General features: G+C 37.5%; 1 protein-coding gene across 1 annotated transcript in view; it reads right to left on the bottom strand.

Moving 5' to 3' along the window:
* ARHGAP42 (Rho GTPase activating protein 42) overlaps positions 1-27,256 on the bottom strand; it is a 1,340,395-nt gene that overhangs the window by 497,827 nt on the left and 815,312 nt on the right. Inside the window, exons 13-14 of the mRNA XM_044071941.1 lie at positions 8,053-8,115; positions 7,452-7,526 (exon numbers count right to left, since the gene is read on the bottom strand). Coding sequence (XP_043927876.1) covers positions 7,452-7,526; positions 8,053-8,115 — 138 coding nt within the window. The remainder of the gene's footprint in view (positions 1-7,451; positions 7,527-8,052; positions 8,116-27,256) is intronic.

Here is a 27,256-nt window from a genome sequence, read left to right as displayed (position 1 = left end):
CAAGAATGATTGGATCGTGCTATCCTAAACAAAACCAAGACTCACTCCTCCAAGAAAAGGAAACCAATCTGGTGGAACCCTGCCATAAACAAGCTATGCAACAGTAGGAGGAAACTAGTACAGAAAAGAGTAAAATCCCAAGAAGGGAAGACATCCCTGATCAGTATCAGCAAGAAAATACGTTCCCTCATAAAATCATCCAAGGCTAACTTCGAAAGAAAAATTGCCATGGACTCCAAAGATAACCACAAGGCATTCTTTAGCTATGTCAAGAATCTAAGTGGAAATTCGCAGATCTGCTCAGAGTTAGTCCAGAATGGCACAAAATACACTGAACTGACTGATACAGCCAACATCCTTGCAGACAGGTTCAGTGCAAACTTCACCCCCCTCTCACCCCCAAAAGGGCCCATAACTATACCAGAAGAATGTAGTGCCCCTAAAATCACAGACACTCAGGTTAAAACAGCCCACTCCAAAGCCAAAAACACAGCATCAATGGGACCGGACAGTGTCCCAGGCTGCGTCTTAAACAAGCTCAAAGATGAACTAACCCCTCACCTAAACACACTGTTTAAACTCAGCCTCTCCACAGGCTACATACCCATGGAGTGGCGCACAGCAACGGTTGCTCCACTCCACAAAGGTGGAGCCATAACAGACCCCAGGAACTATCCCCCTATAAGCCTGACTAGCTTGGCCTGCAAAGCTATGGCGCGCATCATCATGGATCTCATTAACAGAGACACTGGAAACCTTCAAACACTGGACCCTACCCAGTTCAGCTTTGTTCAGGGCAGATCATGCCTCCTAAACATGGTGGACTTCTTTGAGACAGTTACCAAGGCTATAGACAAGGGAAAGGTGGTCCACACAGCCTACCTAGACCTCGCAAAGGCCTTCGACACCATTCCCCACTCAGGTATTATAGACAAGCTCACCAGCCTGAACATAAACCCCTACATCAGGAGATGGATTGCAAACTGGCTCATGGACAGAACCCACATGGTAAGAGTTGCGGGAGCTAGGTCTGACTCTAAACCGGTTACAAGTGGCGTTCCCCAGGGCTCAGTCCTAGGACCCCTCCTGTTTGGCATATACTTCTCAGAGGTACAGGCAAGCACAGGAGGACAATGGCTGACCAAGTTCACAGACGACTGCAAACTAGGGGCTATTATTGACTCTCCGGCTGACACAGACATCCTCAAAAAGGGTCTCACTGAGACAGATACCTGGTGTCAAAGCCATGGCCTCAAGCTAAATGCCAAAAAGTGCACAGTCATCCCCTTTGGAAAAAACAAAGTACCCACAAACTGCCACATAGGTGGTATCCCCCTAAATATGGAAGATGTAATAAGGGATCTGGGGACCCAAGTAAATAGTAACTTCTCCTTTGATAATCACATTGCCAAATTGCTTAGAAAATCCTTCTATGTGGCCCACCTAATCACAAACGGGTTTGCATCCAGATCGAAAGAGGTCATTGGGCCCTCTATGCATCACTCATCAGACTCAGCATAGAGTACAATGCCCCATTTGAGATGCACCTTACAAGACACCTGCAACAACTGGAAAGATCACAGAATTACCTCAGCAAGAGGATCACTGGCCTCAAGCAGATGCCCTATGCAGCTCGACTGAAGAAACTCCAGCTGTACTCAGTTGCATACTGCCTACTCAGAGGTGATCTTTGCCTGACATACAAGGCCATGTCCAACCCAGAATTGATGGACATGCTCCACCTAAAGAAAATCATATCCCCTCAAGCCACACGCTCCAGGGATCTAAACCTCACCACAACAATAAATAGGACATGCTGGAGGGATAGATTCCTGTCCCAGAGACTTCCCATGCTCTGGAACAAGATTCCAATCTACATTAGGCAGAGCTCCTCGCTAACCCTCTTCAAGAGAAACCTTGACGAGTGGATGGGAAACAGAAAGTTTACCCCAGGGATCACTTCAATGGCTCTGCTGTACAGAGGCACAGGGAACTAATATAAGGGGGCGGCGAAAGCCAACACATTCTGGCTAGGCTTATAAGTGCCTTTGGGCAGGTAGCCTACTACTTACCTATGAACCTAAGAACCTATGAAGAAAAATTCAGAAAAGGGCACAAACTCTTCCATGATTACCTGAATGTATCTTCTATCTCTCTGGTTCTCACTCACTGTATGTAGGGCCTTCTGGATCAAGAATAAACCACTTCAATATCTATGGCAGGGAGAATAATGGCAGGCAGGCATACAGCAAAGAAAATAATCAGGAAATAAAAAAGAGCATTACGTATAATTACAACACAAAAATAAGATAGTGGGTAATTATTTAAATACAAAAATGTACTAAAATATGTATAAAATAAAGCATTTTATGTTTAAAAATCTGTTGAGAAGGAATGCAAAGTGTTCTGCTAATGATTCAGGTCATTAATATGTAAACTACAAATTTAAAGTACAAGCAAGTGTTCACTTTTCAAGTCTTATGCCATCTAACAGTTATACTCTTGCTTTCATGAAACTTTTAAAACAATCACTGATGAGACAAACAGTATTGTAAGACAGCATTGAATAATAATTTGTATTTCCCTTTCCTAGAGTCACTGTTCTGAAAGAATGGAAATTAGTACTTGCTCCCAATATACTTAATTTCACTAAGACTTGTGTCTTTGTTTGATGGTGGGTGGCATAAACTTTAGGAGGTGCAAAAAAGCTTCATAATGTAATAGATGTTGATAGTCACACTTTCCATAGTAAATATAAATAGCCAACCCACAGTGAGGAATAGTCTTCTTATCATACACTATATCAACTTTTACAGGGCTTGAAGCAAATATTGTATTTTTGCAATTAATTTCATTCATAAGCACTGTCCCTTGAAATTTTTCTTGAATCTTAAAATGCCTGACATGACATCATGAAAGACTGTACCACAATGTCTCTCTACCAGCATTAGTGTACATGCAACCACTTTTCCATGCTAAGCGCAGCAGCAAGGGAATAATCTATCCTAGTAAAACAATTTGTTAGATATTGCTCCCTCATTCTTGAAAATTTAATGCATTTGATAGTCTATTCTTGAAAACATTATGCAAATAAATAGCTGTTCCTTGAAAGAAGTATGGTATTATTGATTACCCAGAAAGCTTTGCATGTGTATGTAAATTATTGCCAGTATCTAACTTGGCATTATTTGGGGGTGTGACCATAAAGAAAATTTGAGTCAACAGTGAAACTAAAACATCAGAAAATAAGTCATAATCTTTGTTTTTGTTTCAAAGCAGCTTTAACAACAGGAGTATATCCAGAAAAGAAATTAATTGCAAAAAACAGTTGTATGTGAAGTGTATCAATACATTTTAAATGAAGTGGGAACAAGGAATGACTTTACTAGTAAGCAAAATTGATTAATCTGGCAAGTACAAATGAGAGAAAATATATAGAGAATATGAGAGCAAACAAACATCTGCAGGGAACGATGGCCATAATTTAAGCATTAACATATATACAATAATTAGTCACTTTCATGCTGATTAATTAATATTTATGGTGTGAATATAATCAAACAATAGTAATACTGGCACATTACTGAAACAAATTCAGTGCATGCAAAGCTTAACAAGCAATACAATACATATTAAATAACAAAGGAGATATAGCCACAGGCATTCCTTCTAGCAGTTGTACTTGTAATATTAAGATTAAGGCAGCCAGTATGTTACAAACAAATAATATGTTGCAGATTAATTAAAATGCAGAAAAACATTTAAGATAAAAGTACTGCATAGCATTAAATAACTGCAGATACAAACACAATCTAAATTTGGCTGAAAACAATACCATATCAAAATGCAAAAAGAGGAACACAAAGCAAAGGAATGGACACCATGAGTAGAAAACCTATGGTTGGATGAAGACAGAACTCTCTAGTTTCTGTTTGAGGTTCAACCTGCTGATCATCGGAGTTCTGCTGACAGTCATGCCCTTTTCTGAGGAATTTCTCCTTCATCGAATTGGTGCAACAGTGGAGTTGGTATATATACAAGTTTGGGGTTATGGGGGTTGCCCTCCCCGCACATATTGGGGGTGCAGATGCTCCCCACCTTGCAAAAAATACTTAAAAAGTGTTTTTCAGCCATTTATTTCAGCAAATGCAGTTTAAGGCTTCCATTCCTTGGTGCATTCAGTTTCATCCACTCAAAGTGGAAGCACTACAAGTTACATAGCTTATAAACAAATAGCAGGTAAAAACATGATGGGGTGCAAAGGTGACTAATTCAGTAATCAGTCAGTAAATATCATTGATAAGAGGTACCCATGTGCATTTCAGTAAAAGGATATCAGTGGAGAACAGCTGGCCCACCAGCATGCAGCATGGAATTCTCAGGTCCTGTCCATGCATCAAGTAAAATCTAGGGTGGACAGTGTTTAACATCTACAATGAATAAAACATTACTACAAAATGAAAAACAGTGCAAGGTATGTAAAGCATCAAAAACAGCTAACAGGAGACACACCATAAGCAAATACATCCCAGCAACAAGATGCTAGGTAAAGTGCTATTTAAACTAAAGAAACTTACAGCATAAAATAGAGTTTTGTGATTAAAAAAAGTGAAATGCACTTCCATTCTGTTAACAATTCATACCAGTAAATTAGTGTGGAGTCATTTTTTTTTTCTTTAATATTACTAATGTAGCAAACAACACCAGTGGAAAATTATGGTGAATAATCTAACGTCTGTGCCCTCGAAGCCCTGTTCCAGAAACATGGGAACTAACAGTCATTTATTGAATCTCACCAAGATTTTTGTCTGGCCGTTATAGGGCTGCAAATCTAAACAGAATACAAATGAGAACTCTTCATCCAGTATACAATTTTCTAAGCCAGAGGAAGATGAAATGTGTTCATTATATGCTAAGAACCCCTTCATCAGAACTTCAAGAAGAAATAGGACTTTTTCCTACTTTTTTTCCTTATAAAAGCATTTCCCAGGAATATTTCAGTTCAATTTCTGAACATAATGAAACCTGCCGTAATGAGACAAGATTCTGCTCAGCAAATGTTTCTAGTCAAATAAAAGTACAAACCCTGCATATCTGACAGATTATTAATTTCTGAATTCAATTCCAATACAGTTATTTGCTCCAGTGATATGTGATCCTCCAGGGGTCCTTAGCTAGACAGGAGAAATACCACTGACTGTTACAGTAGTAGAAATGAAACACTAGCCAAACAGCAAAAACACCATCCACTGTTGCAATGTTAGAAATGAAACATTAGCCAAACAGGAAAAATTCCGCTCACTGTGGGAATGGTACAAATTAAACATTAGCCAGATGGGAAAATCCCACCCACTGTTGGAGTGGTAGAAATTAAACATTAGCCAAACAGGAAAAATTCCACTCACTGTGGGAATGGTACAAATTAAACATTAGCCAGATGGGAAAATCCCACCCACTGCTGGAGTGGTAGAAATGAAACATTAGCCAAACAGGAAAAATTCCACCCGCTGTTGGAATGGTACAAATGAAGAATTAGCCAAACAGGAAAATTCCACCCACTGCTGGGATGGTACAAATGAAAATGAAAGATCAGCATGCCCACAAAGTAGATGAGATTTTTCACATATTTCTTTCTGAATATATACAAGCAATAGAAAAAAAGAGCAAATACTCAATGGGCATAAAAAGGCTCATACATTTCTAACTCTCCTGACTAAAACTATGTTATTAAAAGAAGCAGTGTGTTGCTCAAGACCTGTTAAATGATCAGTACATTCATTCAATATATGTTGATTAATCAATCGTGTCATCAGTAAAGAAACAAGTAGGGCACAATGTGTATTCTTTCACAGCCAGGCTTTCCTCTAATAACACACATACTCAGCAAATATGGTATCCTGAATCATAACAGCAGACTACTGTTCACTTGCAGTTCATTCTCATTCATTCTAGGAATTTCTGCAACGATTATTCTGATGAACAAGCTGCATTCTCCTATACCAGAGTGCAAAGGAAATTTTCTAAAGACAACATGGCGCAAAGCAAGTTTAATTCAGAAAAAATACTGAAGGCATGCTCGCTAGAGAACTTAAGCAGGCATGTAATGCAGTTACATTTTCAAAGTTTTAAATGTAGATGCTGAGTATCCTTGAATAGGAGTACCCCTCATTCTTAAAATATACTTTGTCTTGGATTAATTTCTTCATTCTTCATTCTGAAAGTGACAAACTACATTTATTCCATGAATTACTTTATTACTAAAGGTAGCAACAAAATTTTGTGGTTAGGATGTTTATACAGCAGGATCCTAGTGTTTGTTTCTGATGAGTTGATTGATGCTAGGAAACTCATTATTAGAAGGCCACTGGCAAATTGTGGTGCTAGTAACACTCAGAGAAGAGCAAGAAATTAAGTGCTGCTTTTTCTCACTCTCTTCCTCTTCTACAAATTTGAGCACTCATACTTGGTACACACAAACACACACACACACATATATATATATATATATATATATATATATATATATATATATACACACATATATGTGTTTGTGTGCGTGTATTTATGTGTGTGCGTGCGTGTGTGTGTGTGTGTGTGTGTGTGTGTGTGTGTGTGTGTGTGTGTATAAAATGTGTTATATATTGTGCATTGTTTGGTGATGTAGGTGTTTGCCCCATGTCAGGGAGTGCAGGAAGGCTTATCCACATGCCAAAAATGTATCTATTTTTTTGGGTCTATATCACGTCGTTAAAGCACATGTGTTTGAATGAAGTGATATCGAACCGGGAAGTTCGAAATGCAAGAATTTCAAATACACAGAACAGCGATTTTTTTCCTAGGGGAAATACACAAAAATAAAAAACACGTACACTTCAAATTTTTACTAAGCCCCCCAAACACCCCAACATGGGGGGGCTGTGCCCTCCACGCCCCCCCCTACTTAAATATACCAACTCCAAGATCATACCACAGTGGAGGAAATAGCAAAGCCGCAGAAACTGCCCACCAATTTTTTTCCCTGGGAAAAAAATCGGTGTTCCGCAGCTTCTCTAGCTTCAAATTTCAAACTTCCCAGTTCAATGTTACAGCGTTCGGACACCTGTGCATTCGAACACCTGATATAGACCCATTTTGTTTGTTTGTTTTGTACCCTACAGAGTGTCATTGTTTTGAGTATTGATGTAGCAACCTCCAAAGCTTTGAGATGCTTTGGATTTGAACAATTGCTTTTTGATTAGGTGAGATGTGATTACTTAGAGAAGACCAAATACAGTACAAGGATATCCTATATGTACCACTAGTGGACACTCGTCCAAGACTACCATTACTACATCCTATCATCTTCATTCCTCAGAGGATGCCTTACCTCTTTCCAAAATCACTTTGTCTGCATTCTTTTCATACTTTGTATCATTTAAAGTCTGAATGCAAATATAACAATATTAACTTACAAAATACAGTGTTCATGAATTTCTGAACTTTAGAATTTACACCTCCAATTCTGTACAATCCCAAAGTTGTGATTCCTAGAACAAACAAAAGACAACAATAAACACGATACAGATTGTACATTATTTTTTACAAAATGCAGAATAACTGCAACTGTGTTTTAATTCAAAATGAAATAAATAATTCAGTCTAACATGTTTATATTTTTTACTTTCTTCACATATTACAATTTCTCTTCTGGTTCACTGCAGCTGCCAAGATGAAAATCATATCACATTACTCAAGTAGACTGCACATTTCATGATCACATTACAGCACCATTCAGTATAGTGTTGAATTTATCAGCAGTGTTATGTAGTCCAGTGAAGAAACTGCAAAATAAAGTGTGCACATCTGTGTGTGCATGAGTGTGCATACATGTATTTTGTGCATAGGTTACAATCATCACAATCTAAATCTAAAAATTTTACAAAATAATAACAAAAAATACTGCATGCAGACATGCATGATTCTACTTCTATATATAAAGATATTAAAAAAATAATACAAGACAGGTATACTACAAAATGCCCTTTTTTTCCTGCTGCAAATATTTGTTCTTACCTCTTGTTTCAATGGCGTGAATACATTTCTTCATGAAATTAAAACCCGCTTCATTTAAGTACACTGCAAATGAGAGAATAATATTAGAGGATGATTTACAGTTATAAAATTAATAAGAAGCTACATTAAACAAATTCAGGTCAACGCTCAGACAGGTAATGCACACCTGTCATGCATACTGTTTCCTAAAAGTCCCTCTTGAACTCATCCCTCAAACACCAGTGACAAAAACTAAAAGAATGACAGACAAACCTCTTTTTAAAATAGTGATATTAATTTAGGTAAAAGAAAAATATGATATATTATTATAGATTTTCATAAAGGAAATAACATTATTAAATAATTTAGAATATTTATTTATTTATTTATTTATTTATTTATTTAACATTTGTTTGCCGGGACTGTCTGACTGAGCCTGAAAGTCTGTTTTCAGTGGATGCCCAGGGAGAAAAGCTCCAAATTACATTTTTAAAAAACAGTGTTAACATAGAACAAAAATATTTTAAAAACAGTGTTAACACACAGCAAAAAATATAAAACGAGGTTACATAATCAGCAACAAATGCATGTCGAACTGAAGTGAAAAATATAAAAACAAGGGGTTACAAAGACATATTGACCTGAGATGGTATAAAAGACAGAAATGTAGGTAAAATGTATACAAGAGGTTACAGAATAAATAACAATATATACTGAATTGAGATGATGCTACCGCAGTGCTACAAATAATGCAGAAGGATTGCAAGTCTAACATATTACACATTGTAACAGATGGTCCTTGAAAGCAATCACTTTTAAAACAAGATATTAATGTATTTCTGCCAGGGGATGGGATGATACCCTCACCAGAACTGAGCAATTACAGTAAAATGACACAGTAAAATATGATGGAGGAAAGATTGAAGGGAAAAGAGAAGGAAAGAAAACAAAATGAACAAGTAAGTAAGCTTTAGAGAGGAGAGCTAGAGGATGACTAAAGGACTTAAGCTTAATGAAGCGATGGGCTCATCCTGGCATAGAGCAGGACCAAAGGCAGTTAGTAGACAAATTGGCTTTGAGAGGACTTTTGAATATGGAAGGGTTAGCTGTGCCAAGAATGAGCTGGTAATTGAGTTCCAAGTTTTGGAGATATGGTTTGTAAATAAGGCATCACTGTTTCACTAAAAATCCGACATTAAATAAGACACAGAGAAAAATCCTAGGGAAACATGAAGATATGTAAAACCAGTGTAACTGATGTTTATTTGGCCCGATCTGTACGACAAAGTCACATTTCAGGCAGAATACCTGTAGACCTCAGAAACAAGAAGATATGGTACATGTCGTCTCTATAACACATGGCACAATGCTATCAGTCGCAAACACGAGAATGCATATGAATAGTTGCTGCATATTCTACCTCTTGATCATGTTTGCACTGTATTTTTCAAAGAATCAGAATGCTACATGACATCATAATTATTTCTTTAATGCTTTCATTTAAGTTTTCAGAGTAGTCAAGTATCTGTTCTTAGAGGGTAAAACAGTTATATTATGAATTCACCACAACAGTAAATGTATGAATAACTATATAATTCCTGCAGGCAAGTTAGCAAACATCACAATCATACAATTCAGTCTTCAGATAGATATTTATTGTGCTTACAGGGTTATCACCTGTCCCTCTTTGCGCAAGACACTCCCTATTTGAGCCCTAGTGTCCTGCAGGAAAAAAAAATGAAACATGGCAAATGTCCTGAGATTTTAGGACAAAAAATGCTTCATAAGCTTCCTTTAATAGTTGCAGAAAATAATTATTTTGTATCTAAAACACATTAACATTGTATGGACTAACAGATGAGCTTTTATTTTCTAAGAAGATAATGTTCAGTCCTTTGCTTTGTCTGCAGGTAGATTTTGTCCTGTAAAATCTTGTTTCTACAAAAAATGTCCCGCTTCTAGCATCTGAAAAGGTGGCAACCCTATTGTACCATGGTATTGGAGGGTACAGAAGATATAACACCATGTGCATTCTTCTTGATGGCCAGGAAAGGGCAGACATAGAGACTGTACCAATAAATGCTGTAGTAGCATGCTAAAGAAGCCACAAAAACAGCATTTTGTAGTCCACACAGCCCTTCCAGTAAATGGTTTGTCTAAAATTGCTCAGGCTGTAGATCTTGCTCAGGTCCCAATTTCAACACTAAATGAATTAGTCTGAACTGGGTACCACGAAGGTTCTTCCTTACTGATGATCCTCCAGATGAAAAATTGGCTTCTTAGCCTTTGGAACTAGTACCCACCTTTTACACCATGGAAATGGATAATGTAAACATCATTAATGGAGTTTCCTGACAAGTTACTTCTGAGAATGCCTCTATACTCCACATTGCAACACAGACTTAAAGACACATTATCTACTTTTACATGCAATATGTTCCTACACACACAGACACACATACACCCATATATATATATATATATATATATATATATATATATATATATATATCCCCAGAAGGTTGTATTTTCACTTACAAAATTCAGATCTAGAGCCATGGTTTTCTACTCAATCACAGGTGTGGAATCCCTTTCAAAAACTCTCTGGCTAGCATATTTGTGTCTAAGAAAGTTATACATGAATCAATCAGAAATGGAGCAATAACCACACCAGAATTAAACAACAAAAGAGGATATTGTTGAGCTTAAGGGACAAAAACGGTGTATATCTACAGTAACCTTCATGAATCTCCCTTGATATTTAAATCTGCAAGAAAATCAGTAGGAAAACTACAGTTAAGACGAAGAATGTGTGAGTTATGCTTTTGCTGCCTGTTCACTCAGAACAGTGTACACTTAGTATAGACATTAATGAATCCCAGGGCTTGTACGTTTTCAAAGGCATGACTTCTGTTTATTAGACAATTTAGCTTCTCTGAGAAAAATCAATATCTCATTAAAAAACGTTAGAAATCAAGTTTCAGTCAGTCATAATGCAAAGTAAAGATATCTGGGATCTTAATGTAAAACTCTCCAGTTCTCCTGTGTAAGTAACTTGTTTTTACATCTCAAGTATTTTGCTGCAGGTACCTCAGTAAGAGTAATGACCTATTGTTGCCTTGGACAAAATGGAGTTATGAGTTTAGCTTCTATTTAACATCTGCTTTGGTATTACAGACATTCTAGGAAATGTGCGAAGAAGGCCACGAGACAAGGCAATTTGAAGGCCTTCACTGCCACTGTATAGAGAAGGTAACAGGAGGTAAAATGGACAAGAAAGCTGGGAGCTGACTGGATAAGTGTGATACAAACAGTTCAATTTCCATAACCGCTCTACTTTTATACTACATACAAACAGATCAATTTCCATAACCGCTGTACTTCTACACTATATTCCTAAATATGCATTTATGTAATTAATATCTATTTGTATTTGATTACAAGCATAGTCGGACTGAGCTTGAAAGAGACCCCTTTCAGCAGAGGCCCAGGGGACAAAAGCTGTACAGTGAATAACAAACAACTTTTCAAAGAAGAAACAAGAAAAATATGGTGGCAATATGCATGCATAGATTAAACTATAAAACTGGAGTTACATTAATACAGACAATATGCCTTTATTTATACACATTTGCATCATCCAGTAGTTAGCTAGCATTCTTTGTACTAGCACTGGCTTTTTTATACAGTAACTATAGTGTTCTTTAACAGGATTATACTAATGATATGATTAGATACATTTGCACAGTGATATGACAGTTTGACAAATAATGTGCATAGCTTGCATTGCAGTAAGGAAATTTAAAATGGCAGTGTGACGATAGAAGGTACTGCTAGTACAGCAAGCTGGAATTTTATAAATTATTATATGTCATTTGTAAATATCAAAATGATTTATACAAGATGCTTGTGTTACAAATGTATTAGAACTGCATGCCATGTATATATCAGCTTGTGTTGAAAAGGTATTTGTAAAGTGCCTGTGTTTGAAATGTATCCACAGTGTGCCCTACTGGAGAGAACAAAATGCATATGCACTATTGTAACTGTTTAAATGTATATGTTTTAACAAAGCAAACTTTAAAATATATCTGAAATTAAATCACGTTACGGGCTAGGCCATAACAAAGCTATCTCACAGATTTCCAGCCAGAGACACAAAGTCTGTACCAGGAAGCTTTCTATATTGTCTTTGGGTTGAACTAATTACTACTTGGGAAGCATGGAGGTATGAAATTGTTTTATGACTTCCAGCACCTGCCACAGATTTGAACAAAAGCCCTTGTGTGTACATTTTTACCGGTAGGTGCTAAATCCTGCCAGCTTCAAGCAATAGGGGTTTGCAGGGCAACTAAAAGTCAGATGACAGAAGTGATATAATTCTGCAAGCTATCCCAGAAGTAATATTTTATATATTATGTTGAGATGTCTCTTAGTGAGACAGAGCATTCTGTATTCTGTCTTGGGCCTGACAACAAGAAGGACCATTTGCCACATTATCTGCCTTGGTCTATTAAGTAAGTAGGGAATAGTATACTTCTCTTAGATTCAGTCAGAAATATAGTGAAACTTAGTTCAGATATTTTTTTTTTTATTTATATGAGCCTGCCCTTCAATGTTATTTTAAGTATTTCCTGTGATTTTGAACTCTGATGTCACTCTGAATATATACTTAGTATTTTCTTGTTCTTTGACTATTTATTATTAAATATATTTAAACCTTTCTTTGCGGCTGATCTTTGTAGAGATATTTAAGTTTTGAGAGTACTTGTATATTTATTTGGTGACACTGTATGGGTCACTCCTTACAGCCCTCCTCTTGGTCAGACTACCATTTGTATTAATAATAATTTCACTCAGTGTACTGGGCACCATTGGAAGAGCCTTAAGGTTACTGGGAGGAGTGTCTGGTGGCAGTCATAACTACCTTATAGTTTGGGCAGAAGGGGGCATAGCTAGTAAACCTGTGCCAGCCTTTCCCAGGTGTGTGTGTGTGTGTGTGTGTTTGTGTGTGTGTGTGTGTGTGTGTGTGTGTGTGTGTGTGTGTGTGTGTGTGTGTGTGTGTGTGTGTGTGTGTGTGTGTGTGTGTGTGTGCGTGTGTAAAAATCAAATCTCAAAGAGGGTGTGTGTCAGCTACCTGGGCAGGGACACAAAGCACTAGTTGGACAGAGAGGGTGCTGGGGGTCTTGTCCTGGACGATCGGCTGATATCTCAACTCTATAGCTGTGCCAGTGGGGAGTCTTAATGGGGATCTGCAGAAAGAGGGAGAAACCAGCCCTGTACTTACTGTGTTTCCTGTGTGCTTTTAAGGGAAATTGTGCTTGATGGGGAGAGCTGCATCTGGAGGTACTGTGTGTGTACCTGTTATCTTCCCAGTGAACATCCCCCATTGGTGACAGTGGTGAGGATTGTGGCTCCTTGATTACTGGTCCAGTGGTGGGACATCACAGGCAGAGCCACACAGTATGTACATATTTACAATCTCCATGTTAGGTACATTCATTTAGCATTGCTTAGCTGTTGCAGAATAATGTTTTGCACAAAGTAGAAAGCAGCATTTGTGAGACTGTATGATGGAGAGAAAAGTCACTTGTGGAGGGTGTAAATATTGATGGTTTGATAAAGAAAGAAGGTTGCTGTTAGTACTGGGAAAGTGGCTCAGATTGGAAATTAACATTTTTCAGGTAGCTGACAGGTTTATAGAAATGATGTAAGATATCAAAACAATAGTTTGATGATTATTTAGAGTAAGTGCAAGTCTGTGTGTGGGAAAGGTAATCCCCCAGTTTTCTTTGAAAGGTTTTATAGATGGATGTAAACTATTTCCTTATGACAGATTGGCATCCTTATGTTTGAAAACTCTGGTACTATATTTTCAGACTTTTGCTAGAGTTAGGTTAGATTTGACAACCTGTGTCCAGACATTTATTACCAGTCTTCATAGATAGTATGCATGGTTGCCACCTTGCTCATTTATGTGCCAAATCAAGGTTTGGCTGTAGCACTACTTAAAAAGGCTACATAGCCAGATGGATAGCCATCCTTTCCTTGATATTTATTCTGATCTCTTCAGCGTTCAGACGTTGGGAATTAGACTACAAGCATAATTTGATGCATCTGTAGTTAAAACTTGAATAAAGACAGTTAAGAAAATTATGACTCTAGATGAAAGAAATTTGCTGAGTTCACGACTGTAGCTCTACTACTAGTGACGTTGATAGTAAAAGAGTATATTCTAGTGGTTACTCTTTCCAGTTCCATAAATTCTTGAAGTATCACTGTATCGTCCTCATGTGAAGCCTTGAGTAGGAGACCATTAATATTGAAGAAGATAAGACTCCTTCTGGCTTCAGAAACATTCAGAATGATTTGATTACAGACCTTCCTTCACAATCTGAACCTTGTCCTGGAAAATGAAAAAAAAAAGCAAGATTCTAATTCCTAAATATCTACTAGAAATGTCCCCTGAGAAGGTAGTAATAGCATAAATGTGATTTCCGGAGGCTGGGAACTTTGTGTACGTTTTGAAAACATAGGAGAGACTGCTGTAAAGTTAAACTGAGTGCCTCTAAGACCTTGCTTTACAGACAAAGTCATCCAGATAAAGATCAGAATTAATTCCCTTAGCGGTCTCATGTAGTAGGATAATGAAGCTCTTGTTGTGACTGAGAAGAGCCATGTTCAGGTGCTGGATCGCTTAGAGACAGAGGATGGGAGTGAGTGGCTAACTTCAGAACCCCCATCCTGGGTGGAGGGACGTAGCTTAGGTTTGCAGCAATAAAGCAGCATTACAAGCCTAGTGAGGTCTGTGCTGCATAAGGGCTGTGCTGCTTAGTCAGTAAGTTGTGCATGCACAGAAGCTCACAAGGCTGCAATGGGATGGCAGGAGTTGAAGCACATTCTCCTGCAGCAATACAATGCTGCATTTGCGTTCTCACTGGCCCCACATGCTGGTCAGCTTATGCTCAGAGGAAGCAAAGGCAAGTCCAGAAGACTCAGTGAACAAAGAGAGTTTCTGGTGGTAGCTGACAGCTGCAAGAAGGAATAAAAAATGAACCGCCTTCAAACAAAGATTTGGTAACATGGAGGAAGTTCTAGATGTTTTGTAAATACTGCAGGTGCAGGAGAAAGACAAAAAGTCATGGCAGTAAAATTAAAACTGGGAACACCAACTTAAATATGAAGAAATCTTCCTATGAGATTTACAAAATATGAATGTACAGGTAAGCAGCCCTCGAGTCTGCAGTCATCATGTATGCATCTTGCACAAGAAGTAAAAGATTTTAAAATAGCATCCTGAATTTTTCTTCAGATTTGCTGGCACTAGCAAGAGTTATCATTGTTTATCTTTCTTTGAAGTTAAAAGAAATACACTCACATGCAAATGATTTTAGAATTATGTATTGCTCTCCGATATGCAACAGTTTCTTCACTATAGGAACTCAGGGCAAAGTATTATTTTGGTGTAGAAGGGATGCCACCTTCATTTGAATAGGAGCCAAAGCCCATGCAGTAACCTTTAATACTAACTCTCTAACTTATCTAACTTACAGGTTTGTTGTTACCTGATACCAATGTTTTGAGAAGAGTTAGAATGTCTCTCCTATATGCTATATGCAGAGGGGCAGGGGTTAAATGGTGATGGATATAATACTTACTGTGGGTTAGTAAAGGAACTATCCTGTTCCGGTGAAGCATATTGCTGCTTTTACTGCTGTTTTCTGCTTCTCCATGCCTGCTGTTTCTTTTAATTTTTCTTTCTTTGTACTGCTACTGTTGTTTACTATATTTATGGTCAAAGTCCAGTTTACAAACAGATAATGCCTGCTGTACCACTCTGATGGAACATGGAAGGTCTAAGATTCTGCACAATTTTCTCTTCTCTTCAAGTTCCCGAAGGACTTTCTATGATGTAGTGCAGAAGAATGGACTTGTCAAGAGGCCATCTGTGCTAGATTTAACATATTCTGGGGAAGGGCTACATTCTTTAATTTCATAACTTTGTACTGTAGATATGGAGGAAACTGTGCTGAAGCATTTACTGAGTGTCATACTTAACCATCTGGTAGCCTACTTTGTCTCCTGTCTGTTTCTCTTTGGTTATCTGTATAGAGATGCTGGCAATGCTTTTGTTAGCTCTGTCTACATGCTTTAAAATGCCAGACACTCTGCTACATGCACCTAATGCAACCTGGTAGCAAACGCTACCCAAAATGGCTTGAGGTAGAGTCTTCAGCTTTATCTGTAGGTAATGCACATGAAACAGAAGTGTCACTGACCCCTTCTGTGATTCTAATGCAGTGCTTGCAGGGTCTACTACTGGATTTCTTATAAAGAATTCTGTTGTCCTCTAAGACACTGTAACACCTAACTAGTTACTGGGCATTGGTGGCTGTACACTGTCTTTGAGGAAACAAATGCCCTGAAAATAATCAGTAACTGATAGGGTAGCGACAGGCTTAAGTTGTTTATTTTTTTCAGATGATGGACATTCTTCCTTGTTAGAAAAGAAACCTTTTTATAAAGAACATCTAAACTCTTCTTTAATGAGCTTAATGGAGTCATCAAATGATGCATACCACATGATATATCCTCTGGAGGGGTGGAAACATCATTTACAGCTGTATCATATCTCATTGCAGGTGATAATTGATCAGAAGAGGAGAATTGTGATCCTCTCCATACTGACTAAATCAGAAGATGGGGTAGTCTCTCTTTCATTTCTTCCTAAAATGCAGAGGGATTTGCCTTCTGTACAATATCAAAATATTCCAGCACAGTATGTTTATGACATAGAAATAAATTCATCTTAGGTACAGCTTTCACACAGGGATGAGACCACTGGAAAGTAAAGCCCATAAATACCTGTGGCATATCCAGTAGAAGATTTTTAGACGGAAATCCGCCATTCCTCTTTTTTCCTTATGTTTAAGTTTCTCTGGTTTTAAGAGACCACTCAAACTAGGACTGCAGAAATAGAAATAACCTTATTTTCTACGAATCCTAACAACTATTTTACTCTTATGATAAGTACTTTCTTTATGACAAGAGGCACAATTAATATGGTTTTAATTACATGTTCCTCTCCCAAGCAAAACAAGCACTGCAGATGAGTATACTTGAAGGGAATCTGATGAATTTCTCACAGGACATCAGCTATCAGAAGTTATAAAAAAGTCATCACTCATTTCTGGTAGATAAAGTAAGTAAAATTTTGCTGAACACTGTTGTTTTTTATAGGCCTGAATTGATCGATGTGACTAGTGATGCTATCCAGTGACTTGTGGTTCACGCAAAAGAAAAAAAAAAAAGAAACACGAATTGAAGAAGCATGGAGTGTTCCTTTAAACAGCCAAGCTGTCCTGTAATGGTCATAACATGACACTACATTCATGCAGTCTATGAGATGTCTGAAAATGTGCATTCAAAAGGTTGATGTCCATTCCTGCAATATTCCAAAACCTATACATGTTCCTTCAGCAGTGGTCCTTGCAAGTTAAATCTTCTGCTTTTAATCCTCTGGTCATAACTGTTTTATGTGGTCACAGAGCCTGTGGTTCATAAGAGTATACTAGGCTAGCAAACACAGGGGCCTTTATAAGCCAAGCCAAGCATCCCAATTGTATGTCACAAACTTATGTGCCTTAGAGGTTATTTTAAAGGGTGTATGTAATTTAGGGTAAGATTTACAGGTTGCCCCATCCCTTAAAGACATAGGAGCTAGATCTGGTGTGTATTTCTAAATTCCCGTCCACTGGTCTAGGTTTTTCTTAAATAGGGTTGGGGAACAGCTCTGCTTCACATGGATTGAAAGCCTGTTCTAGGGAAGAGGAATTCTCTAAAAGACATACCCATCCCCTCACCATGTCTTATTTATGTAACAAGCAAAGTTTAAATCATTAGATCAAGTAAATCAGATGCTTTTCATTTTGTGGATATCCAAAAGGTCAGTCAGAGTGGGACCCAAGGATACCTTGAATGCCTGGCACAGATCGCAACTTGACTGTTTGTTGGAAACAGAGTATAGAGATTGGGCTTTGAGACGATCTGCATAGGACATGCCATTTACCTCCTGTATTCTTTTTGTGAGAAACCACTGTAGACTTTACAATTTTGCATGTGGCTGGTCAGATATATACTGAAGGGGGCATTTTGTACTCAATAATAGGTCTGATGAGAATACAGTGGAATAATGACCTCCTTGAACATATATGCCATGCCATTGTTTATAAATCGAGCTACACAGAATGGTTTTCTTAATACCTTAGACACATGTTGGTCAAATGCCGGTTTAATATGTACATATGTACCCAAATCTCTAACAACTGGTTCTACGCTTAGGATTGTCTTATTGATGAGTTAATTTTCTAGGGTGGCTGACTTCCCAAAAAGTAATACTATGCATTAATAGGCACTGAGTTTTATGCTGTAGCTTTGGCATCAGTAATTTGTCTGTGTTAGTCATCCCCATAGGATGTTAGTGTCTTGTGGGAATTTATGTCTTCTACTAGGTTGCAGTTATCTGTAAACTTGGTCAGCTAGAGGCCATTGACACTGTCTTTGACTTCTGAGAATGGAGCAGTCCAAGCACAAAGCCCTGAAGGGCTTCACTAGTGACTGGTGGTGGTTCAGGTCTCTCCTGTCCTAAGGTCCTGGGTCCTATCGGAGAGCAGTTGGCTATCCAGCATATAACCTAGGGGTTTATGCCTAAATAAATGAGTTTGTTTACAATGCCAAGTAGGGTATTATATCAAAAGCCTTAGCCAGGTCAAGGTAGGCAGTATGCATCATTTTGCCCTCATTCATTGCCTTTTCAAAGATGTCCATCATGTTGAATAAGCATGATCTGCCCTTAATGAAACCAAGCTGTGTTGGATCTTGTGTTTGAAGGTTTTCTGTGTCCTTATTTATCATTTCCATGATACTGCTTTCCATGGCTTCGCTTATGAGACTAATCAGACGTATGGGTCAGTAGTTACTGCGGTACATTGATGCCTCACCCTTGTGCAGATGGATGACTGATGCCATTCTACATTCACATGGCACAATGTCTGTCTGGGAGCTATTGGTAATCAGTGACTCCAGTGGTCCCACTGGGTCATGTTTCAGGCTATTTATTTATCCTGGGATATTATTGGGGTATATCAATACTTGTTTTTTACCTTAAAGAGCACATCTAGGACCTGCCCCATAGTGATACTTGCTGGCAGTTTGTTTGATGGTATTTCTTCAGGGATGGCTGGGGGAGGAATGATAAAACTGGAGCTGAATTTGTCTTTCAACAGATTTGCTATATCTTCTGGCTCTGTGTAGGTGGCTCCACTTACAATCAGTTCTGCACACTGCTGTGTGCAGCCTTTGAGGTTTTGGACATAGCTAAAGAAAGATTTGCAGTAGTCCTTTGCCTGGGTGCCTATCTTTACCTCAAATTTGGCTTTACAAGAATTAATATTCCTGCTTACTTGTTTGGTTAGAGTGATTATAGTATTATTATGCTGAGCATAGCACTTCTTAATCTTGGCTATGAGTTTTTTTCTTTTGTAGTACAGCCTGTTTATGCTTGTCTTCCACCTGAGTGGTTTGTTTTTTGAGTTAATTCTGGGCTTATTTCTGTTAGGCACATTTGTCTCTATTGACATGATTGTACAGGGTTTCTATGAACAATTCCATAGAGGTAGCTGTATTCTCATGGCTTGTGGTAGCTTGAAATTTTGACAGTTTATCACTTAGTAGTAGGAAGTTTGCCTCAGAATACCTGATGAAGTCTCACTTTTGTGGAGACAAACGTGCTTAATACTTGTGTTCTTCATTAAAATGATTTCCATCCAGTATCCTGTTCTAGTACATTTTATTGTATTGGTTTCTGTTCATGCTGGGGCTGAATTTCTTGTGGTTATTAATGTTACAGGGTTAGGTGGGGTCACATAACTGACTTTTATTATGAAGGAGACAACTTTGTCGTCCAGCCTTACAAGAGAGGGCACTAAACTGGGGGAGGGTTGTACAGTGTTCTCCCATGTTGGTGAACATCAGGTTGAGTATGTCCCCCCCCCAGTATAGAATATCTGGCCCAAGGTCTTTGTGTTTATAAAATCCAAGAATGCCTTGGCTTCTACATTTGGGGTTGATTAAGTACTCCATTTTATAATAGGGTAGTTGAAGTTTCCCATGAATATGGTATTGGGTTGAATGGTGAAAGCTTCCAGTAAGTTCAAATATGTGTAATGTGTTTCTTGGGTCATAGAAGGTGATCTATAACTTGCAAGCATATGATATGGGACTTTGCTAGGGAAATCTGGACACGGAGAAGCTCAATCTCATCATCCTGTTTGACTAGTCTTGAGGTGAGTTTGTTGCTGGTATAGAATGAAACACCTTCAGCTTTAGTCCCTGCAAGTTCAGTAGCTGTCCTGAAAGTGTGAAAGACATTGCAGCCCTGCAGTGACTGCAAAAATGTCCACATTCCTAAGGGTGAAGAGAGCCTGGAGGAAATGTTTGGCTCCTGGCATTGAGAAGTAACACCTTTACATTTCCTTGGGTTGGTTTTCTATGTCTGAAGGTTTGCCAGTTTGGCATTGCCTAAAAAAGGCACTGTGGGGGAAGACAATGTTGTAGTCAGTATTTAAAAGCCTAAGGTGCAGACCATGCTTGGCAAAGCAACATGGTCTGTTGAGCATATCCTCCCATGATGACAAATATTGTGCTCCCATGAAATGACACCCGAAATTAAGTCAGTTATTGAAGTCAATCATCTTTTGTTTATATTGTGGCATCATCTTTGGTGAAGCCAGAATGCAGATCAATGTTATGCATATACCAGCCTGGAACACACGCCCATGAGCTCCATAATGCCTCTTTCCGCATAGTCCAGGGAATTATCTCAGGTTATTTACATTCACATAGACTATGACTCAGTTATACTGGCACTTGTGGTCTTGATTTGGCAGATCCTGCCCCTTGAGGGACAACTGACCATGTTTTTTTTTTCTCCTTATTCAGCTTGATGAGCGGAATATGTGTATGTCTCATAATGGAATCTCCTATGATTAAAATACTAGATAGGATGTTGGCTTGCTTTACGGGCTTTGTAGCTGAGCCTCCAAAGCATGTGGCTAAGTGTGTTATGTTGGGTGTTGTTTTGGTGGAATGCTTATAGGTTCATAGGTGTGTACTAGGCTAATAGCCCTGGAGCCTTTACAAGCCTAGCCCATAGTATGGGTTTGTTTAGTATTCTTTTTGTACAATGAATGTATAGTCAGCCTATGCAGTTTAGGAAGGTTGCTTTTAGTGCTGTTGGTCTATGTGCTGGGTAGTACTATTTGTGGCAGGTGTGCCACTGACACCCTTTCTACTGAATGATGTATGACTTTGTCTTACAACAGCAACACAGACTTCTCATATATTTTTGATAGAAATAATCTGGAGACATTTTCTTCACTATGTTTACAAATACTGCTGAGTATTGCTGCTCATTTTTTAAGCCTGAATTAATATTAACTTACCAGTGAAAGAGCCTACTATGTACAATGATCAAGAAGGTATGCACATATGTTTTGTGTGTGTGTGTGTGTGTGTGTGTGTGTGTGTGTGTGTGTGTGTGTGTGTGTGTGTGTGTGTGTGTGTGTGTGTTTGAGTGCACCAGAACATTCACAATTTGTTAACACTCATATGTAGAATCCTTGGAAGAGCACAAGCATCAGCATACAATGTGACATATTCAAAAAGCCCAGCATGCAAGCGAACTATCTACAAGTAATACGGTACTACACACCACCAATGGGAGAGCTTCTGCAGGAGATGGTGACTACATAATGGATTTACACGCATTTCCACTCCTACCTAATGAAACTAGAGAAGGAGAGATATCTGTTGCACATTGTGTATCTGCTAATAACTCCTCTATTACAGATAAGAACCAAGAAACACATAACAGTTCAAAAGAAAGTTCAGAATCTGCAAAAGGAACAATGGCATCAGGTAGTAATAATTTGGATTCTGTATTGGTGAATTTTATAAAACAGACAAAATTCAAACTACGCCAGTGAAATCCAGGAGCAGAGGATGCAGCAGAGGAAAAGGAATCAGAAGAGGATGAAACACACCACATCAGATGGGGCTGACAACCTTCTCAAAGGTAGGACCAACAGCATGCAGTCAAAAAAGTAAATAGTTTGGGTCATACTGTCATTAACTTGCCTACTGTAATTTTTAGCAATGCATAAATTAAAGTATTAGATAAGGGGCTAGCATTTATTCCTTCAGCTGATGGTGGTTTAAATGAATGTCTTGCTGAACTTAGATTATTTACACAGTCTTGATTTTAATGTAATATTTAAATCTAATTCTTTAGGAAATAGTACTGCACTTAACGCACTAGCACCTTTTTATCTGAATGTTCGTCGGTAGTTACTGTTTTCTATAAGATGTGCGAAAATGATATTTGTAAAATGTTTTTTGAAAGTAAAGGGAAAAGATATTATAAAATGAATGATGAAAGAAAAGCTTTAGGTGATTTATGTATGAGAGAAGACATTATTATTAAACAAGCAGATAAGGGAGGCAAAGTAGTGATTACGGAAGTGGAAAAATATAAAATGCTAATGTCTAACCTCCTTTCTGATAACCAAACTTTTAAAGAAATTAAATATATTAATGTAAATGCTATTATTTATAGAGTGAAAGTTTTTTTGTATGACCTCCTTATGCAGCTGTCTAGTACACCTGAATTATATAATTATTTATATATAGAACATCCAGTATGTCTTATTATTTATGGGCTACCACAAATACACACAGATTTAGATAATCCACCAATGAAACCAATTGTGTTTGGTAGCCAATGGGCAATAATAGCCTTTTGAAATATCTAAAGAACCGGTTACATCCTCTACTTATTCACAGTCACAGCTATATTAAAAACATGAATGATTGTCTTATGGCTTTACATGATTTCCTGCTTATGCTGATTACATGTGCTAATATATTATTAGTGACTATCAATATTCACTGTTATTCTGAATGATACAGGTGTCCAATTTATTAGAGAATTTTTAGTATATCATAGTGATATCACACCTTGCAAAACTGAGATGATTTGCTTTATGTTAGAAATGGTTTTGGAAAATAACGTCGTCCTCTTTGATAATAAATTTTATCATTAGCAATTGGGGTTGCCATGAGTACCCCAGTTGCTAATAGCTATACCAATTTAGTGTTGAGTAGATGGGATGAACTTTTAATTTATGATAAAAGTTCACCCATCATTAATTATTGCAACAATAATTTAATTTTCTTTAAATGATTCATGGATGATATATTTCTTCTTTGAAAGGGTGATGTTGAAAGCCAATGCTTTATTAACAATTTTGTTTGAGAAGAGCAATTATACAAATAAGATTATAGATGTAATTTGTTTAGTTATTGAAACTATATTAGAGAATAATGACTTTATGTTTATGGACAATTACTATCATCAGATTACTTAAGTAGCCATGGGGACCCCATATGCCAATAGCTTTGCTAATGGTGTTTTAGCATAGTGGGAGACCCAGTATGTGCTCTCAGGCAATAGGTTTATTTCTTCCATCTTTCTCTATTGTAGGTTCATGGATGAAGTTTTTCTTCTTTGGAGGGTACTCATGTTGAGCTCAAAGAGTTTATTGTTTACTTACATGATACTACGAACATTTTTGAGATTTACTGCAGTGGTATCTGATAAATGCACAGACTACTTAGACATTAAGCTAGAGAGGAATGATTTGAATGAAATTATTACTGGCAGGTTTAGAAAATTAGGCCATAGGAACCACCTGTTGCACAGACAATGTTTACATACCCCTCATATATTCATAAATATAGTACAAGGACAGGCTATGAGACTGTCTAGATCGAATAACAGAAATTATAGGTTCACTAATGATATTAAACAGATAAAGTTAGAACTCTCAGAGAGAGGCTATAACAGAAATGAGATAGAGAACGTTTTTTTTGGACATGGACATGATTAGGTTGTGCTAAACCATACTTTTCAACTAATAATGACGACATTTTGGTTAAAGCCTCAAATAAATCTGAAATCAAAGGGATTCCTGTAACCCTGATCTATTCCAGTAACATTAGCTTGACCTGTGGTACATAAGAAGAACTGACATATATTGACAGCAGATGAGCAGGTTAATGGTCTGACAGGGCCCAAACCAAACTTTAATTTTAGGAATAAAAAATCTCTTAAAAGGCTTTTATGTTATAATAGATATGAGAGTCAGGAAAGAATGGCAATGCATATGTACCCTCCCCTGTGGCAGATGTAACTTCTGTCATTTTATACATACGACAGTACCTTTATCCACCCTGGGACTGGCTAAAAACATTATTTTAGAGTTGAAGCAAGCTGTACTTCTAAGAACCTCATTTACCTTGCTCAATGTATATTATGTAAAAATGTTTTTACAGGTAAAACTAATTGTTCCCTTTTAGAATGTGTTAGGGAACATATTAGGGACATCAGACAAGGCAACGAGAATAATTCCCTAGCCAAACAAGCTATTGGGCTGGGAGAAGCTCATACCTTTAAGTTTAAGTTAGTTGAATTAATCAGAGATGATGGTAGACTAGGGTACTTGTACACTAAGACAGAAAGCAGGGAACTACACTGGATCCCACACCTACAGGCTGATATGTCTGAAGCAAAGGGGCACCCGCAAGTGAATTTTATATTGCTTAATTAGAAATGTAGCATTTTTTTATTAAATTGTTTTTATTGGTTGTTTTGAAATTATTGTATACTATATTAAATGATTGTTGGTTTGTTGTTGTATGGTCTGACAAAGCACAGTACATCTGTGAAACAGGAAAACAACTTTCTTGGGTGGCGTAAGCCAGGGAACCTTGTTGGCTATGCTTACGTAGGCCCTTGGGCTGATAGCCTAGTACCTACCTATGAACCTATGAACCTATGAAAGCACTTGCCATTTGATTATTAAACTTCTGTCCTTTTTCACAGACTTTTTTTATTTTGAAGTTTTGCATGTGTTTAGAATGGGGTACACAATAAATTTTGTCATATCCCTTTAAATATACTTTGAATCCACTACTTGCTATATCACAATGATCATGTGATTTTAACCAAGAAATTTAAACTATGTCAGTTTATTTCTCCATTATCTGATGAAGTTTGTTATGGAATAAAAAAAAGTTTCTGTTGCTACTTTTGTGAACTGGAATACACATAAATAAATAAAACAGCAATAATAGCATGCAAGTTATCTAACACTGGAGGGAGTCACACAGTACTGTTGTGGGTGAAATGTTGGCTAAATAGTGGTACACAGACAATAGTAGCAAATGGCATCCAACTGACCAAATAGAAATCATGAATGGTGAACAGAACAGGTCACTGCTGAGGTAGAACTGGTATGGAAACAGGGGTAAATATAAAGAGAAGAGTGCAAAGTTTTGTAAGAAAAAGTATCTGTGTAATAAAATCTTATGGGATCATGTCATAATGGAAGTCGAAATCATGGCAATGTCAAACGTAAAAACATAACGGGACATGACCTTGATCATAATATAAAACTGTCCAGCCACTATAAAAATGACAATAAAAATGCTGGCAGATGTGAGAAATAACTAAAGAAGCATTAGCTGAACATGGGAAAGTATGCTTCCTGTATACAGTTATAAAATCATATCCTGATTACTCTGTACATTTTTGGTTATCCACCATATGGCACTGACAGAATGATTGTCTTGCAAATAATGATACTAAAATGATGCAGGACCTATAAAAGAAAACACATAAAAACTGGTTTTAAGATCTATATTGTGGAGCAAGAGAAAGAGAGAGATACAGAGTAAGAGAAAAAATGGAACAGTAAAACACCTCAAAAGAATTAATGAGATCTTGGGAGGCAGACTCTCTTGGACACATTGATAACAACAAGGGCACACAACATAAACAGAATAAGTTCAGTTCAGAAGTGATGAGAGAAAAATATTTCTTTAATGAAAGGGTCAACAATTCAAGGAATGAAGTTCTCACAGAGTAAGTGCAACCAAAAGTTAAGGCAGTACTCAAGAATGAATGAGGGAAGCACAAAATGATTATACATGGAAGTAAGAAGAAGCCGGGTGTTAGTTATTCAAAAAGTGTTGCTTATTAATTGCAAAATATACCATTTAAAGAAAGTGAGGTAAAGAGCTTTCATCAGAGCACATATTTTATATTACTGTATAAAGACATATGCTTTGTGGAATCAAAGACTGCTGCCAACAAGCAAAATGTTGCACTCAGAGCTGGCAACTAGCTTATAAGTCCTGAGATGTACAACTATGAAGACAATGTGACAAATGAGAGAATGGCACTTAATCAGACTAACAGAGAGTGTATTCATAAGTTACCAAATCATTCATGGACCATGCTGTGCATAATTTTAGGATGTGATGTGTAGCATGGAATGTGTAAGGAGTCCATCCTATATTATTTAACATTCTAAGATGAGTATGTGCCAATTATATGTCATAAGAATCAATCCTATGGAGACTACAGAAATATAGCGCTGGATATGGAACAGCAAACTGGCCACCATGTCACCCTGACTATGTAAAAATAGGCTTGCTGCAAAGTCTCATGGTGTTTTTGGAACAGACTGATACCACCTAGGACTTTGGTGTGTGGATGTGTGTTTGAATGTGAACTTGTGAGTGGAAGAGTGACTGAAGTGGCAGGATGTATATGGCTACATGATGCAGCCATAGCAGTTAATGACTGCAATGTGCAGATAGCAATGATTTGCATGTCATTGTAAGGGCAATTCAGAGATATGCAAATTAGCCAATAATGGGGTCTACCCCTTTGTGGCCAACATGTTTCTCAACCTCAAAATACAGTGTGATTGGGAAACTGCGTTTTTAGCACAACCCATGACAGGAACTTGAATTCCAGGGCTTGAAGTTTTCAAATGAAATGTGTATAAAACAAGATAATTATTATTCTTTAATCATTTTTACAAGCAGAAAACTGTTTTCTGTGAAAGGATAAAGACTTACTGGAAGGTTCTTACATTGCCTGGTACCCACTCTCATGTGAAAAATGCATTTTCACACATTTATCAAAAGTTAATCAACAAGATTATACAAGGTGTGCAGGTAACTGCTAAATGTTCTAGAAAATAAAACAAAATAAATACTTCAGTGTGTTTGAACATAGTCCAAGAAGAATTAATTC

This window comes from Protopterus annectens, chromosome 5.part0 (genome assembly GCF_019279795.1).
Source record: "Protopterus annectens isolate FY-2018-M chromosome 5.part0, PAN1.0, whole genome shotgun sequence".
In the NCBI taxonomy this organism is placed as follows: domain Eukaryota; kingdom Metazoa; phylum Chordata; order Ceratodontiformes; family Protopteridae; genus Protopterus; species Protopterus annectens.
The sequence above is the reverse complement of the archived record's forward strand: the minus strand, read 5'-3'. Positions and strand labels throughout refer to the sequence as shown.